Source organism: Ixodes scapularis, unplaced genomic scaffold (genome assembly GCF_016920785.2).
Source record: "Ixodes scapularis isolate PalLabHiFi unplaced genomic scaffold, ASM1692078v2 PGA_scaffold3__209_contigs__length_174095766, whole genome shotgun sequence".
Classification (NCBI taxonomy): domain Eukaryota; kingdom Metazoa; phylum Arthropoda; class Arachnida; order Ixodida; family Ixodidae; genus Ixodes; species Ixodes scapularis.
In genome coordinates this window covers 90192387-90207524 of record NW_024609868.1, presented here as the reverse complement: position 1 = coordinate 90207524, position 15138 = coordinate 90192387, and the positions used below count along the sequence as shown (strand labels likewise).

Sequence of the window (15138 nt, the reverse complement as noted above, 5' to 3'; positions counted from 1 at the left end):
TGAATCCAAGCGAAATTCATTTGTTTCTCTCCACACATTAAAGGCTTTAAGTTTCTGTCGCTCGTCGCATTTCTCAGTTTTCTAGAAAACGCCACATCGCTCTGGTCACTTTCATGCAGTTTGCCTCATCGCGCGACTGACCGAGCTACAGCAAAGTGGGTCGCCGTCGCTTGTCTCGTTGCTCGCCAAATCGGTTTAAGGGAAACTGTTGTAAGGGAACTCCCTCTTGGTCAGAGCAAGTGGTGCCAGCATCCACCCACATTTGCCAAGCCCAGCCAAGCACTGGGGCTGGCAGATGCAGGGGATGAATGTAATAAATAGCCTAGCCATCGTTAATAGTCACCAACAATACAAGAGCCACAGGGCATCTCTCGTGAACGCTTGGCCTTCAGCACAGACTTGTTGCCTTCCATTGTGCTTCGGCTCTGCGTTGCCAAAGGTACAAAGGACGAAACAAGTGAAACACTTCCTTGTGATTCTCATTCTACAGTGGTTGCAGCCACAGCGTTAGGCACACGCTCCAAGACCAATGCCTCCCCAACTAAATCCAGGCGGCATTCGGCTGTGGTGAACCTGGGGTACACCTTGCTGAGCTTTTTCAGAAAGAGAAGTTTTCACGTCGGCAAAAAGCTGTCTCGCGTTACTAGGCTTGTTCAGAGCTCTTCAAAGTTCATCAGACCGTTCAAAGTTCTTCAGACCCTTTAACTTCAGACAAGCAAAGCACAAGACAAACAGAGTGGTGGTGGGAGTGACAAACTGTATTTCCACACAGCACTGGTTTCTTCTTGGCAATGCCACATTAAACAAAAACTATGATTTAGACTCACATACACATGATGTACACAATGACAAGGTTTTTCTTGATTTTTTTTTTTTTCTTATCGCGATGAACTCGAAGTGTTTCAGAGAGATGGCAAAGACGGATGTACAAAACAAGGATGGGGCAGCCTCTGGAGGCCTTCAAGACGGGACGCCGGCACGGCTCGATCAGCGCCCCTCAACTGCAACGCAAAGGAGGAGAGAAAGAATTAAAAAAGTCGCCCTCGTAAGAGTGCAGAGATGGATGGAAAGAAAACGGTACATACTGTAGGAGGAAATGTCAATCTCGTCGGGCAGCTCGGAGATGTTGACGTCAAAGCGATCTTGGACCTCGTTCAATGTCTTGGCATCCGTTTCGTCGGAGACGAAGGTCACTGCCAGGCCCTTGGTACCGAATCTTCCCGCTCGGGCAACCTGAGAAAGCAGAAGAAACAATTCCTCACGCACCGCCGATTTCATTACATTTCATAGTTCGATCTCAACATTGCAAGAATTATTTTGAGCAAGAAGTGATGCTGAAACGTGCTTCGATTTAGCATGCAGACCCAGAGCAGAAGCATGCATCAGAATTGCATTTAGAGACACTAAACTCCAATATATTTCTCTGAAGTACCTGGATTGCACGTCCACAATAAATTTGCCCCAAAAACAATTTATAGAGAAATATTTACGTTGTGACAGTCAATTAGAGCAAGAAGCGATTCCGAAACGCAACTTTTTTTTAGTGCCTCAACCCCCCCCCCCCAAAAAAAAAGAAAGCAGAGAGCACAAGAATTTAAGAGTCAACATAAATTACGCACTGCAGTGGAATATCAATAATTTGAACACGAGGGGGAAACTGTTTTAATTACCGGGAGTTTCATTCCTAGAAACACATTAATGGGATCTGCATGTTGTTTGAATTATCCGCGAGTTTGAATTAATGAGATTCCACTGTAAAATCTTTTTTTTTTTTTTTGGGGGGGGGGGGGGGGAGTTCCCATTGAGGCTAATTATTTTTTCCCCCTAGTTTACTGTCTTTTTAAGGCCGAAAGGAACAGTGCTCACCCTGTGGAGGTATGTGTCAGAGTCCTCTGGCATGTCGTAGTTGAAGACGATGTTGACCCGCTCAATGTCCATGCCTCGGCCAAACAGGTTGGTTGCCACCAGTATGCGCTTCTGAAAGTCCTTGAACTGCTGGTACCGGGAAAGCCTGCGAGACGAAACACGGAAGCACCACCACTCAGTGAACCGTCCTGCACGCCAGACAAAATTATGCTGCAGCTGAGCGGTGGAAGGCTGAAGAGGGGCCAGCGCTGTAGCTGAATAGCAGGTCCTAGCGACTTTTCCCTGCATCTACACATATAAAACATCATCTAAACAGAATGTTTTAAGCCAAGAGATTTTAACATGTACCGTGATATTAATCTTTACACAATATATTATTATTGCGACGAAAAAAAAAAAGAAGTTCCACATGCACACAGAAAACCGGAATCTAACTCTGCAACGGAAATGTAGGAACTTGTACCTAAGCATGTGGGTAAGGCAGTAAAAAAAATATATAGCAAGAGCATTCCACAATTAGACACAGGATTGTCATAGCGTTCGTCCTGCTACGGTGCCACGGTAGTGCTTCCAGTATCTTCGCGAATCGTGAACTTTCCCACCCTACAAAGATGCCACCACAACATCAGAGCCAGAGCAGTGCTTCCTTCAAGCAGAAGATGAATTTATACGCCAAAACGAACAATAACATTGCAGCGGAACGGAACTTTGGAGTTTTGAAAAAGTGTGAAATGAGACGGCGACGGCAAAGGATTTTTTTGTGAAAGCATGGCTAGTATCCTGCAGTCAAGGGGGTGTTTCTGGAATGGGCCTCAGCGCCTCCTACAAAGACATAGAGGTGAAGGCCCGCACCGTCACCAACAAATGACCATCGCCCGAAGCAACTTTTAAGATTTCCAAGAAGTAGGTTGCGAATTTCTTAAAGTGGAATGGGCCGAGCCTAAAACACAGACCAGTCTGCCAGAAACTGCCCGACGCTTATGAAAAAAAAGCTGCAGGAGTTTCGCCGCAGACTTGAGTACACCTCACAAGGATAATGCTGCAGGGTAAGAGTGTTGGAAGAATAAAATCCAGAAAAGAAATGCTTTCCACTGAAAATCTTTGGCAAGGAACGCAGCTTATCAACTAATTTTTCGTTGGAAAAAATACTGGACGTGTACAAACTTCAAGGGATGAGATAACAGTCTTTGTAGGTAACAGAGAAGATTCAGCTTTCCCTTTAACCCATCAAGGTGCACAAAATGACACACCATAAATATACCGGGTGTTTGTGAGAAATCCGAAAACAGCTTTTCGCACCTAAAATATAAACTAAGCATTAAGGAGAGCTTAAACCCCGTCAGAATGTAGCCCCAGCTGTTCGAGCAAGATGCCAAAGTTTCAGCAGCAACCGTTATCGTATTCATAAGTTTTAAGCAATTTTCTAAAAATTTAAATGGAAAAATGGCGGCCGACCGAGCTCTTGAATACAAGGAGCTTTATGACGTCAGAAGCCGAATACCCGCAAAAATTTTTCCCGTTGAAAATTTCAAAAAATCACTCATAACTTTTGAATATGATAACGGTTGGTGCTGAAACTTTGGCATCTTGCTCAAACGGCTGGCGCTACGTTCTGACGAAGTTAGAGCCCTCCGCGATGTCTACTTTAATTTTGCGGTGCGAAAAGCCGGGTTCGAATTTCTCACAAACACCCACTACAACCACCACCATTCTTCTTTCTGCTATCAAACTATTAAAGCAGTGAAACGTGTCGATGCTGGACCAACAATTTGGGTGACGAAACATGGACTCTCAAGAGCGACGTGTGAAAAATTGCCAACGCCAAGTCGACACAAGCCATGCCACGCAGCCCAACACAAGATTATTGTGGAGGAGATTGAGGAGTGGCACTCCCCAGCATCCGCCTCGGGAACTAACACTGTATGGCAAGCAGACCCTCCAACCGCAGTCATTAGTGCATTCGCCACCATAGAAGACGGCAACGCAAGGCTCGTGGAAGATATGTGACACTATTATTTTCTTCTAAACATGTTTAGATAGAAGTAACCTAGCTCCCTCTTGCATTCAATGTCATCAAAGTCCTTTTGGCAGGAAAAACAAGCGCATGCATGGTCATGCGCGGGAGTGCCAGGACAGCGTTTGTGTTTTTCTCAATGATTCACGAAACCAGGGCTTAAAGTCTGGGGGTTCTCGAGGGGGCCTCGGACCCTCCACTGATTTTAAAGGATGGTCTCAGACCCCCCTTTACAGCCGCAGCATTAGTGAAATAAAAATATCTTGCAATAAAATAGCTTGTTTTCAGGGATGTAACATTTGGGGATTAGCAATTGGAGGGTTGCAGGTACAGCGTGGGTAGAGTCAGCAGTGGGGTTTATTTTATGTGCATCTAGTACATCTCATCAGAACCCCCCCCCCCCCCCCCCCCCCTTTCCTTCCTGTAGGGACCCCCCTCAACTTACGGGAGACTTTAAGCAATGCACGAAAAATGCATTTCCTATTTTTAGTTACTTTGTCTCTTGCGACAATCATGGACGACATTGGCAAAAGCAAGCGGTGTGTCCTCGAAGGAGAGGAAATGCTCAAATGCAATCATGTCATTGAATGCCCTCCGCGCTGCATATACCCAGTGCAAAAGCATGCTTTGAGCACTGCGGTATGCAGTAAGTGCACACCATATCGCTACAAACAAGTGAGCGATTGTTTGTGGTGATGATGATGATAATGAAAATGCACCTTCATAGTTTCGTCTCCTCACCGATTTGTCTCCCCAGAGCTCGAGGCATCCACTGTAGTTAAACTTCTAATTCCTAACTCTGCAAAGATTTTATTACTTGTAATTTATCACAGATTAGAACCAAAGTCAACAATTGTGCAGAAACAAAGTTCAATGTTTCTATCCAGTGGAAGGCAACATTCATTACTTTTGTTCCCAAGTCTAATGCACCCTCCACCTAATCGCAAAAGTTCCAGCTCACACTCCGGGTGCTAGTGGCGGGACCTCACCTCTCCTCCTGTGTCATGGCGCGGTGGATGGCAATGGCGGGGAAGTTCTGCTCTACCAGCAGCTGGGCGAGGGCCATGCAGCGCTGCACCGTCTTCACAAAGATCACCACCTGGTTGAACTCGAGCAGGTCGAGCAGCTCAAAGAGCTTGCGGTTCTTCTCATTGTCCTTCAGCTTCACGTAGTACTGCTGCAGCCCGTGCAGGGTCAGCTTCGCCTCGTCGTCCACATACACCTCCATCGGCTGGAAGCAGAATGCATCAGGTGGGCAACTCAACGCGGGTCTGTCGGGAAAAAAAACTCTGGGAAGCTAAGTATAGCAACGGCTTCCCCTAGTCTCTCGGCATGCATCCCTACACACAACAGGTCCTGCAACGAGGATAGTGCCCAAGATGAACTGAAACCCAGTTATTGCTGTGAGTTTCCATGTTCATAGATACTGTTTTTTTTTTTTTTTTGTTTTTTTTTTTATAAGTTAGCAATTCCCCCGTAACTAGACACACCATACAAACTACAAAGCTTGCACTTTTTTTTTTTCAGCTCACTAACCCACCCACCTTCCCTAGACCCTCCCATAGTCTGTCTCTAAATCAAGAAAACTACCGTAAGAAAACCAAACATAACATCCTCAAACAGAACAGAACACAAAGGTCATCCCCCCACCCCCTTTTCTCAACAGAACTCCGAATCTTCACCTCCACCCAGCCAACATTCCCAACAACCTGAAAACAAGCACAATGCCACCCGTGCCCCCCCCCAGATACCGTCCACCCAAAGACCACCAGTCCTCGGTCCGGCGTCCTCGGCGGGTCGCAGCCGTCGCCGAGCCAAGCCAGCGCCCGTCCGGCTCCGGAGCACGCAGCAGCAGCCACCGGCCAAGCTCGGACGCAACACACAACCTCCCGCTCCGGCGGAGACGACGAAGCAGCAACCGTCGCAGCTCTCGCCACACGACGACGGTCTTCAGAGCACAATGTCCAGATGCACGGCACCACAAGTGTCCATAACGCGAGGCGCGCCGACACCACCGATCTCGGCACCGTGACCCGACAACCTCGGCCCTCCGGGGTGACAAGGGAACCTACCCTAGCTGGGAGTGGAAGACGCAAGGGGGACCCCATCCATCCGGTCTAGCTAGGCTCTTCCCACGCAGGCGGACGCGCAGACTCTCGAAGACGAAGAGGCCAGATGACAACACCCTCCGACAAGCTCTCCCAGGGGATCCTCAAGCTCTGATAGACGCCCTAACCCTGCCTTCCCACGCGCAGACTTTTGAAGACGACGAAGCCAGATGACAATGCTCTCACGAGGGAACCGCAAGATTGAACGGACGCCTCGACTCATCCTAACTTGCTTCCAACGATGCCTCTTCCGCAGGTTGATGCAAAACCGACTTTGGTTGACGTCGCCGAAACTAACCCTTTGCTCTCGATGGACTCCGTGCGGTGTAAGACGCGCCTGACAACTAACACGCGAGCCCTGGCCATTGAGCGACGGTTCTCCCGATGCCAAACTTATTCAGCTTCCCCCGACATTGCGCACGTGCTTCTGACCTTCCCAAAATGCTCTATCCAGCTAGCTAGGCCTCAGCCACGGAGGACGGACGCAGGAGACCTGGACAACGAAGCCGGCTGGCCAAGTGGAGGTGTGGTGTGCGAGGGATGAAGGCTGTTGGGGGTAATTACGTCTTGCATGAACTTGAGGCAGACGGGCCGGATATCCTTGCTCAGCGTGGCGCTGAACATCATGACCTGCTTCTCGTGGGGTGTGTTGCGGAAGATTTCCTGCACGTCTCGACGCATGTCTGGAGGGGAGAAAGAAAAGCATACAAGGGTAATTCTAGATTTGCTCACTCACAGCCACATACTATATTAGGATACTGCCATACACACGAGAACAATAAGAGCCATGGCAGCTCCCTTAAAATGATCTGTTTAAAACTAGGCTCATAAAATGAGCGACAGTCGCAATGTCGGCTTTGCCACGAGGCAAATAGATACCTGCATAGCCTCAATTAAGAAGTACAGATGCCAGCAAATTTTACACAACCAGTAGGAGATAGTCTTTTGCTTAGGAACATTAGTTGTCCCACTATCAAAAAGGAGTCGCAGTGCAAGGTGCAACAAACAGACAAAGGAAATGAGACACTTACAGGCGCCTTCCTTCTTTCATGTGTCCATTGCTTTTTTTTTTTTTTTTTGCACCTTACACCACGATTCATGTTTGCCAATTAGCCCAATTGAGGGATGCAGCAAATAATGCCCTGCGTCTACATGCTATACCCTGTTCCATCATCGGAGCGAGCAAAGTAAATACTTCAAGCAGGAGCATGCAGTCCCAAGACTGTTTCAACTTCATGAGCACATTTATATAGCAGGCACACTGCAAGCACTGCCCTTGCTCTAATAGGTCCTCGTTCGCTCATAGTTAAGGTCAAAGGGAGTGAGCACTCAATTAGATAATTTATCCAGTACCCTAGTCAGCTTCAATATAATTGCTGTAGAAGCCCCACCTCCAGCACAAGCTTTTTACGCTCAATGATGCTTCGGCGTCTTGAGAGCACACGCAGCCAAAGCACAATGGAACGCAACTATCATGTGCTACCTTCTACATATCCTGCGTTACAACAGACCATAGCTCAATGAGGTCATGGGGCACTCCATCTGACACACCTTTTGCTGAATTACCTGAGCACCGAGGAGCATGTCTCAAGTGTAGTTAAATGCGCTGCACTTGCTGGCATCCAAAGCAGTAACTGTCCTAGAGCAAAAGGCACTTTACAAGTCCATTTGCCGAAGCCTCATTTTGGAAATTCCCTTCAAATCTCTTATGCAGGCAAGGTGAGCGTGTGCAGCACACATAGTCCTACGTTCCAGCAATTCTCTTTTGTGCTCAAGTAATTTAGCCATGCCGAGCTCTAATTACAGTGCCCGAAACGCGCCTCCGACCGGCGTTTACCGCATCCTAAAAAGTGGTCCCTTGATTTCCGCCTGACTAGATCGCACAATCGTTACAACCGCCGCCGCGATCCTGGCGGAGTCACGGCGGCGCTGGTGAATCTGGCAGACGTTTGTTCCGCCGCAGGTCGCCCGCCCTCCAGCTTCACAGTCAACCAAAAGCGTCGGCAGCCAGGAGTTGCAACTCGGCGTCGACAGCGACGCTCACATTTCCTCCCGCTTTTTCTCAGAACTTCTACACCCGACCACTGGGACCGCAACACCAAACAGAATAACGCTCCAGCTACTGCCACAGCATTTTTTGCACTTTGGCACCACTTTTGAGGCACGGACAGAACAGAACGCAAAACACTCGAGTCTGAGACGCGTCCCGGGCGGCGTGGTTTCGACCAAGCAGCAACACAAGGGCTTGGGCGGGGGAGCGAGGAAGACCCACCGAGCTGCTCGAGCATCTTGTCGCACTCGTCGAGCACAAAGTGCTTGATGTGCTTGAGCTGGAGCTTGCGAGAGCGCACCAAAGCCAGGGCCCTGCCCGGGGTGGCCACCACCACGTGGGGGCAGCTGCTCTTCAGCAGCTTCTCGTCGTTGCTGATGTTCATGCCCCCGAAGAACACCCCCACCCGCACTGAGGGCAGGTACTTGGAGAACCGCTCGTACTCCTTCGAGATCTGGAAGGCCAGCTCTCGGGTGTGGCACATCACCAGCACAGACACCTGTGACCGGGAAAGAACCTCAGCTTACGACTACCGCAGCATTCACAAGCAGATGTGGCCAGTGGCGCCCTGCCAAAGTTGGATCAAGATTGGTCGCATGCCCAGCCCCAAGCAGGCTTCCCCAGCACACCAGTGGTGCAAGTAAATTAAAATCTCGTTTGAAGACATGTCACCCTTTTTAACGGAACCACCAATCCCAAAAAATTTGTCCATTCATTTGCGCTTGCTCCCGTTAAACCGACGTCACGGTGTCGCAGCATGTCACAAAACAACGCGACGCCAATTTCCCCGAAAAACTTAGATGGAAAAAAGAAATTGCCTTCACATTTCAAGTTGACTGTTTAATGTTTTCTAAATTAAATAAGCAGATGCCTTTTAAAAACTAAATTGCAACTATTACAGGACTTCGGGGCTGTTTAGCTTCAGTATCCCAATTACACATGGAGAACTTGAGTAGAAAAAGAATAGAATGAAACACACTACAAAAGAAAAAAATGCTTGTTGGTATTGTATAGGTCTGAGGAAGTTAAACCACAATGTTTTTTCTAACACTGACAGTGGATTCTGCTTTCCATATAGCACAATCTAGATATTTCAGCAAAGGCTGAAGTGCAACAATATAAATTCAGCATTTTACTGATGAAAAAAGCCCCAACTCTGAGAATGAAAAGGTGCGCGGTTAATTTCCATGAAGCTGCACCAATGCAAAATTTTACCACTCCTACTGGGATGGCGAGAACCACCCACACCGTTGTGCTACATGGATGCGAGCGAGGGAAGTCCTCCCACCTGTCCGTCCACAGGGTCCAGCTGCTGCAGAGTGGCCAGCACAAACACGGCTGTCTTGCCCATACCAGACTTGGCCTGGCACAGGATGTCCATGCCCAGGATCGCTTGGGGAATGCACTCATGCTGTACTGCAAAGCCAAGGAGGGGGGGGGACACCACACAGGTCAGGCAAAAGTTTCTTTACCGAACAGAGGTGGAAGCAAGAACAAGTGCACGCTGTCACCATAAAAGCAGGTCACACATTTGCATTTGCCCAGCACAACATCAGCTTCAGAGCTGCGCCGCCCCTGTCGAGCCAACGACAACAAAAAAGAAAACTGCACAAGAGGGAGCATGACGCTGCGGTCATACTACGCAGACGCATGTGCAAGCAGCTTGCTCCTGCTGCGGGTGGCGAGGTTCCTTGCGTGGCTCGTGCCGGGGGCAACAAAAGTGGTTGTGATGGAGCTTCCAGTGCACCACCGACGCGGTGTCCAAGCTTGGGTCGTGCAGTTTGAAGGTCAAACTAATCAGAGTAGGATATACACCCTTGCAGTGCCCTACTCTCTAATTTTATTAGTTTCCAGAGGCCTCCAGGAGGCGCAACGTGCGTCGACGGCCACGTGTTCCCCTGTTTGCATTTCATTTCAACTCAATAGTAAATGTCAACAAACGTGTAGCACCAGCTGCAAAACTTTGTTCTCATACTATACTCTGTTACACGATAACTGGGAAAACTGTTGAGGCTGCAGTCCCCGTGAACCAATACGAGTGTCAAAGCAAAGCACGTGACAACACTATGGTCGAGATCACGGTGGCCTTGTTACCGCTACACCAACAGCGCCGTCCGCGACAAAAAGTGATTTTAGGCTTCTTTTTCTTTTAACAACCACCATACTATCTCTATCAAGAATATATATATAAAAAAGGAATATTCGCGACGAGTATCAATTATATTTAAACTAAAAAGAAGTGACGCGACATTCATATTCGTTCCTAACTTTTTTTCCCATTGTAGCACCGGAAGCAGTCACGTAATCGACTGCTTCCGCTCAAAACAGCACTTGGCCCTGGTGTTAGCACTCTCCAAAGATTCACGGGTAAATTGAGTGTAAGGTTGCCTCATGAACTGTTTTAGAGAGCACTACTCTAGCGGATGGCAATGTTGTGTCAGTGGACATTCATCCAAAGTTTGTTTCACAGCAGATGACAGCCAGTTACTGCAGGCCTCGCATTTGGCGCAGTGAAACATACGCAGTGTCCCGTGACACGGTATCACATTCCTTGCTCCGACGATCCTGACCGAGGTGCCCGCAATATGACGGAGGCTTATTGCGGAGAAGGCGCCGTGTACCCGAGCTTTCGGTTGCACGTCAAAAGATCCCCAGGTGGTCGAAATTAATCCTCAGTCCTCCGCTGGGGCGTGCCAGATGCCCGTCGTAGGTTTGGCACGTAAAACCCCCAAATTTGACTTGCTCCGACGCTCTACTTCGGTCGCAGGGGCCGTAGCCTCCACAGTCCGCCATGTTACCGTGAAATAGAGTACAACTGCAGACATTTACAAATTTATTTAACAGATTGCACACAAGCTGTCAAAGCAACTGGCACCAGCATGTGACCTCATCTAAAATTTAATTTGTGCAATCTGTCATACAAACTAAGAATGAATAAGACATTTGCATATACACGCATGTTTTTCATGTGACGTCATGGCACCGTGCCATGCTCCTGTGCTCATACCTTTTGTAGCCGTACATTTCGAACCATCACATCTTTCCTTCGCAGCAAGGCTTGCCAAGAACAAATTTGATGGGTCAAATGCATGCTGCAGAAGGTACAGGTACAGTGGGCATGGTGTGGAGCAATGGTGGCTGCTGCGACGTCAATGCAAGCCAGGTACTAGGGAGGGGACCAGATCGTGGCACCCCAAGCAGCTAACTCTAGAACTACACAGTTGGGGACAACAAATAACAATAACTCAGTGCTCTGCTGACTTAACCTAATGTCGCATTAGCGTTGAGCTGGAGTTTTTGTTTTTGGGTTGCCTGAGGGGAAGGAGGGGCTCTTTTGCTACCACTCCGACCTGCATGAACAATGCAGCATGCACAAAGCACATGCCCAGCTCAGCACAAAAGCCGACGAAGTGGCTCAAGCTCGCATTCTCCGACTGCTTTCAAGAGGGATCCGGCACCAACAATAAACGTTGCTTTGTTTATTGCTAGCATCTTTATGTTAAGACGTGAATATGCCCACAAGACCTGTGGGCATGTCTACAGGCTTTGTGTTGGGTAAACTGATGTGCGGGGATAACAAATGGGTCAGAGTGCTCCCTACAGTTCGATCTCCTCGCCCTTTAGCACAACTAACTGCACTAAGAGTGAAAATGAGATACTTTTACGGGTTGCTAGGGTAACCAATGTCCGTGCAACGCAGGAAGTCATAAATACATGTCTGAATCAGCCTTGAGTCAGTAAATAAAGTCGTGCCAAAAGCTTTGACAGAGCTGAACACCTTATACAAAATGGAATGAGCACCTGCCGCACTCCAAGCACACACAAAAAAAAAAATAACAGAGAAGACCTCACTCATCAATGAAATGACGCTGGTAACAGTTACACCAAAGTTGACAGGGAAAAAAACTGCTGGGCGTGGCGTAAGCAGCCCTGAAGCTTTGTCACAATTGACCACTGAAAACAGCTGCGCGAGGCAGAAGCCGAACGTGAGTTAAAAGACGCCCGCGATACGTTTGTTGTTCGTGTCAGCATCAAAATATAGATAGCTTCGGGATTTCGATCCAATGAACGCCATTTATCGTTTTGTTATGCGATGTCACCGACTACGTTCGACGCCCAGCGAGCGCCGCAAACGCACCTTCGGAAGGGTGCTCGAAGCCGCAGTCCACAATGGCGCGCAGGAGTTCGGGCTTGAGCAAGAAGTCCCTGAAACCGGAGCTGTGGATGGACACGTAGCCCCCAGTCGGCTTCTTCACCTCCGGGATGGGCTCCCCGGCGGTCTGCTCCTGCTCCTCTTCGTCCTCGTAGTCCAACAAATCGTTGTCGGCCATGGCTGCTTTGTCCCTGCTCGATTTCTACCTGAACGCGGGAGTCAAAACAATGAATCATCGGTGGACGCTCGCCAGATAGTTCTACGATTCGAAACAACAACTGCAATCATTCGTAGCTTTCTTTGGCCGGTAGACGCTTCTAGTTTTCTGTTTTTGAGATTACTACGGGGTAAACAACGCTTCTCGGTTCAGCGTTCCGCGACAACCAATGGAAGTGCCGGACAAAGACGCTAAAGGCGTCCGAAATACCGACACACCAGTTCTGAATACAAAAACTACGGGTCGTTTACTGTCAGCATATACACGCGTGATGATATTTCAATAATATAAAACAGATCAGCTATTCACAGTGATCAGATTAATCAGATACTTACCGAAAAAATTTCACCGACAGTAACGAAGCAAGATGGAGAAACAATAATCTGTTTTTCGGGCTGTTCAGCAGCAAATATTTTTGTTAACGCACATTTAGAAAACAATGTTATAAATTTACCGTAAACGCATTTCTAATTTAAATATTTTAATGATGTAAATAAAAATGTATTTACATTTTATTATTTAATATGTGTAGCCCTTAAAGTTTTGCGCGGCGCACTTAAATCAAAATGGCGCGGAGCGATGATGGCCCCAATTGCGGTTCTGCTTCCGGAGATCAGACGACTGCGGCCGAGGGAGGCTCCGAAGTTGACGAAACCTCTTACGATGAAGGCAAGTTAAGTTATTCTAGTCTTTCAGTCGAAGTTTTCATCGCTTTGTGAACTTTTGCATCACACTCCCTCTTGATTGAAAGGAACCCCTCTGAAGGCCTCAGATGGATGGTAGTGAGACGGCCGACGTCTCTAGCCACTTCGACGCCACTCAGAGGTTCTCGCGAGGTTAATTTCAATCCATTTTTGTACCAGCTTAACTATAATAGTGCTTTGTTTAGACCCGACCCCCCCCCCCCCCCCCCCCCCCCTTTGCGTTCGCTGATGCCGTGGTTAGCGGCGCGCGACGCCTACTGACGTGACGTTTCTACACTACGCATATCGCGTTGTGATTCTCGCAGAGTACGAAGCACTGAATGCAGCTATGGACGAAATCAACGCATGTCTGGACCACATAGAGCAGAAGAACAACGACCTCTTCGCTCAGATGCGCCAGTTCCTGGAGGCGACAAAGCAGGAGGAGATGGAGCTCGAAGAAGACGCTTCAGTGCGCACAGATGACAGCGGTTATCAGCCGTAGAGTGGCATTCATACTGCTGTTTTAACTTTATCGTTGCATTCCAGAGTGTTCCTATCCTTTGCTGGTCCCTTGAGCGTCCCATCATGTGATCGCTTAGATTTTCTGTTGCTGCTTGCACGCCAAAGATGTTTTAATAAAACCACAGTTCCAATACACACAATTTTGTATGTCTCTTCGCAGTGGCGTAGCCAGGATTTTATTTCGGGAGGGGTTCAACGGCACCCCCCCCCCTCCCCCCCTCGATGACGCAGGGTGAGCTCGCCGGCACGGACGCTCAGGCAAAGATTAGGGAAGTGCTGTTAAGGTAAAACGGGTAACTCTGCATTGTCATTTTTTCAAAATGGAGCAGACTTCATTTACAGAAATACGGGCGGGGTGGCTCACTGTTCATACTGTCGTCATAATTGCGGCCCACCAACTTTAAAAGCTTCCTCACAGCACACAACTCCCTTTGCTTCTCGAAGTAGCACCGCAATATCAACGCGTGAAGGCCAGACAAAACACAAGGATAGGTATACTTCCACAAAAAAAAAAAAAAAAAAAAATTTCGACACTGAAAGATTGGAGCAACCGACCAATCAGAAAACCAAAATCTATTATCTATGAAAGGCTTAACAAATTCGTGCTACAGAACCATATGCCAAAGTAAAGAGAGTGTTCCCTTCGCTAGGCCGTTTTACCTTGCAGCCTGGTCCAAAGGCAGCAGCAGCATATCCTCGGGGTAAGGAGAAGGCATCAGTCCGAACTCGTCGTTCCGTCACTCGGAGAATTGCCATGACGCACCACAAAGAAAATACACGCCAAACGTATAAAGGAACTTGACTAGCCTTGCGCTGCGCCTATGCGTAGTGAAAATATGAAGGCTTGTCTCTTCAAAGTTTCTGATGTTCCGTGCTACGAAGAGATTAAGCTAATAGTAATAAGGAATTGCATCGGATGCTACCTTGGCATACAAAGCAGAAAGCAAGACGAACTTCATCGCATCCGTGAGCGACGATTTTCGCAAAGTGCAGGAAACTTCGCCAAATATATGGACATTTTAGGCGTCCAATGCAAGAGGGAGAAACGTGAAGCGCCCGACACGTCCGCGGTATACAGGCGGTCGCCCCCTGTCCGGAGGCCCTATTTCAGAGCGTCCATCGTCTCCTCAAGATCCTAGTGGCTGAGCGCTCGTTCTCTGAAAGTCCGGAGCTTGCGCTTGTGGCATCGGCTGCGTCTGGACCTAAGCTGACACGAAGTATAGCGCTTTTGCATGTTCACCGTGACATTAAAGTTCAAGCGGAGGGCGTCCGGGATATTTTTTTTCCGTAAACGCAGGCGGCTTCATTTTAATGTGTAGGCATTTGGCATAAATGAGATGATAAAGAGAACCTGTAAATTGCATTCTAATATTACTAGTCGTAGTTACCTTTTTATTCCCGGTAATTTCTAGTCGAAAGCACGTAATTCTGATCACAAAATGTTTGCGTGAGCGCAGCGCCACCCGTTGCTTACAGTGCAATTTTTTTTTTTTTTTACAATCCATTTATTATTCCTTACATT

At 48.1% G+C, this 15138-nt stretch overlaps 2 protein-coding genes across 3 annotated transcripts; one reads left to right on the top strand and one right to left on the bottom strand.

The window, feature by feature from the left end:
* Positions 1 to 737: 737 nt before the first annotated feature.
* LOC115308193 (spliceosome RNA helicase DDX39B) lies at positions 738 to 12826 on the bottom strand. 2 transcript variants are annotated; one of them, XM_040502905.2, is made up of 9 exons: positions 12744 to 12826; positions 12177 to 12397; positions 9327 to 9454; positions 8261 to 8537; positions 6553 to 6671; positions 4870 to 5111; positions 1867 to 2011; positions 1086 to 1233; positions 738 to 1001 (listed from the first exon to the last, which is right to left on the bottom strand). In XM_040502905.2, exons 2-9 carry the CDS (start codon positions 12367 to 12369, stop codon positions 988 to 990), a joined length of 1266 nt encoding a protein of 421 aa, XP_040358839.1. In that variant the 5' UTR covers positions 12370 to 12397; positions 12744 to 12826; the 3' UTR covers positions 738 to 987. The 2 variants fall into 2 exon arrangements, with proteins under 2 accessions (XP_040358839.1, XP_029829852.1); XM_029973992.2 differs by having other exon boundaries at positions 738 to 1233.
* Positions 12827 to 12956: 130 nt separating this feature from the next.
* LOC8043183 (bublin coiled-coil protein) lies at positions 12957 to 13756 on the top strand. The gene is made up of 2 exons (XM_040215797.1): positions 12957 to 13077; positions 13418 to 13756. The coding sequence occupies exons 1-2, from the start codon at positions 12975 to 12977 to the stop codon at positions 13594 to 13596; spliced, it is 282 nt and encodes a 93-aa protein (XP_040071731.1). The 5' UTR covers positions 12957 to 12974; the 3' UTR covers positions 13597 to 13756.
* Positions 13757 to 15138: the final 1382 nt, after the last annotated feature.

Excerpts from the sequence above, each read along its gene's own strand:
- LOC115308193 (XM_029973992.2), bottom strand. The coding sequence starts at position 12,369 with ATGGCCGACAACGATTTGTTGGACTACGAGGACGAAGAGGAGCAGGAG. Across the intron at positions 8,538-9,326 it reads TGGACCCTGTGGACGGACAG|GTGTCTGTGCTGGTGATGTG; the intron begins GTGGGAGGACTT and ends TCCCGGTCACAG. Across the intron at positions 5,112-6,552 it reads GCCTCAAGTTCATGCAAGAC|CCGATGGAGGTGTATGTGGA; the intron begins GTAATTACCCCC and ends TTCTGCTTCCAG.
- LOC8043183 (XM_040215797.1), top strand. The coding sequence starts at position 12,975 with ATGGCGCGGAGCGATGATGGCCCCAATTGCGGTTCTGCTTCCGGAGAT. Across the intron at positions 13,078-13,417 it reads CGAAACCTCTTACGATGAAG|AGTACGAAGCACTGAATGCA; the intron begins GCAAGTTAAGTT and ends TGATTCTCGCAG.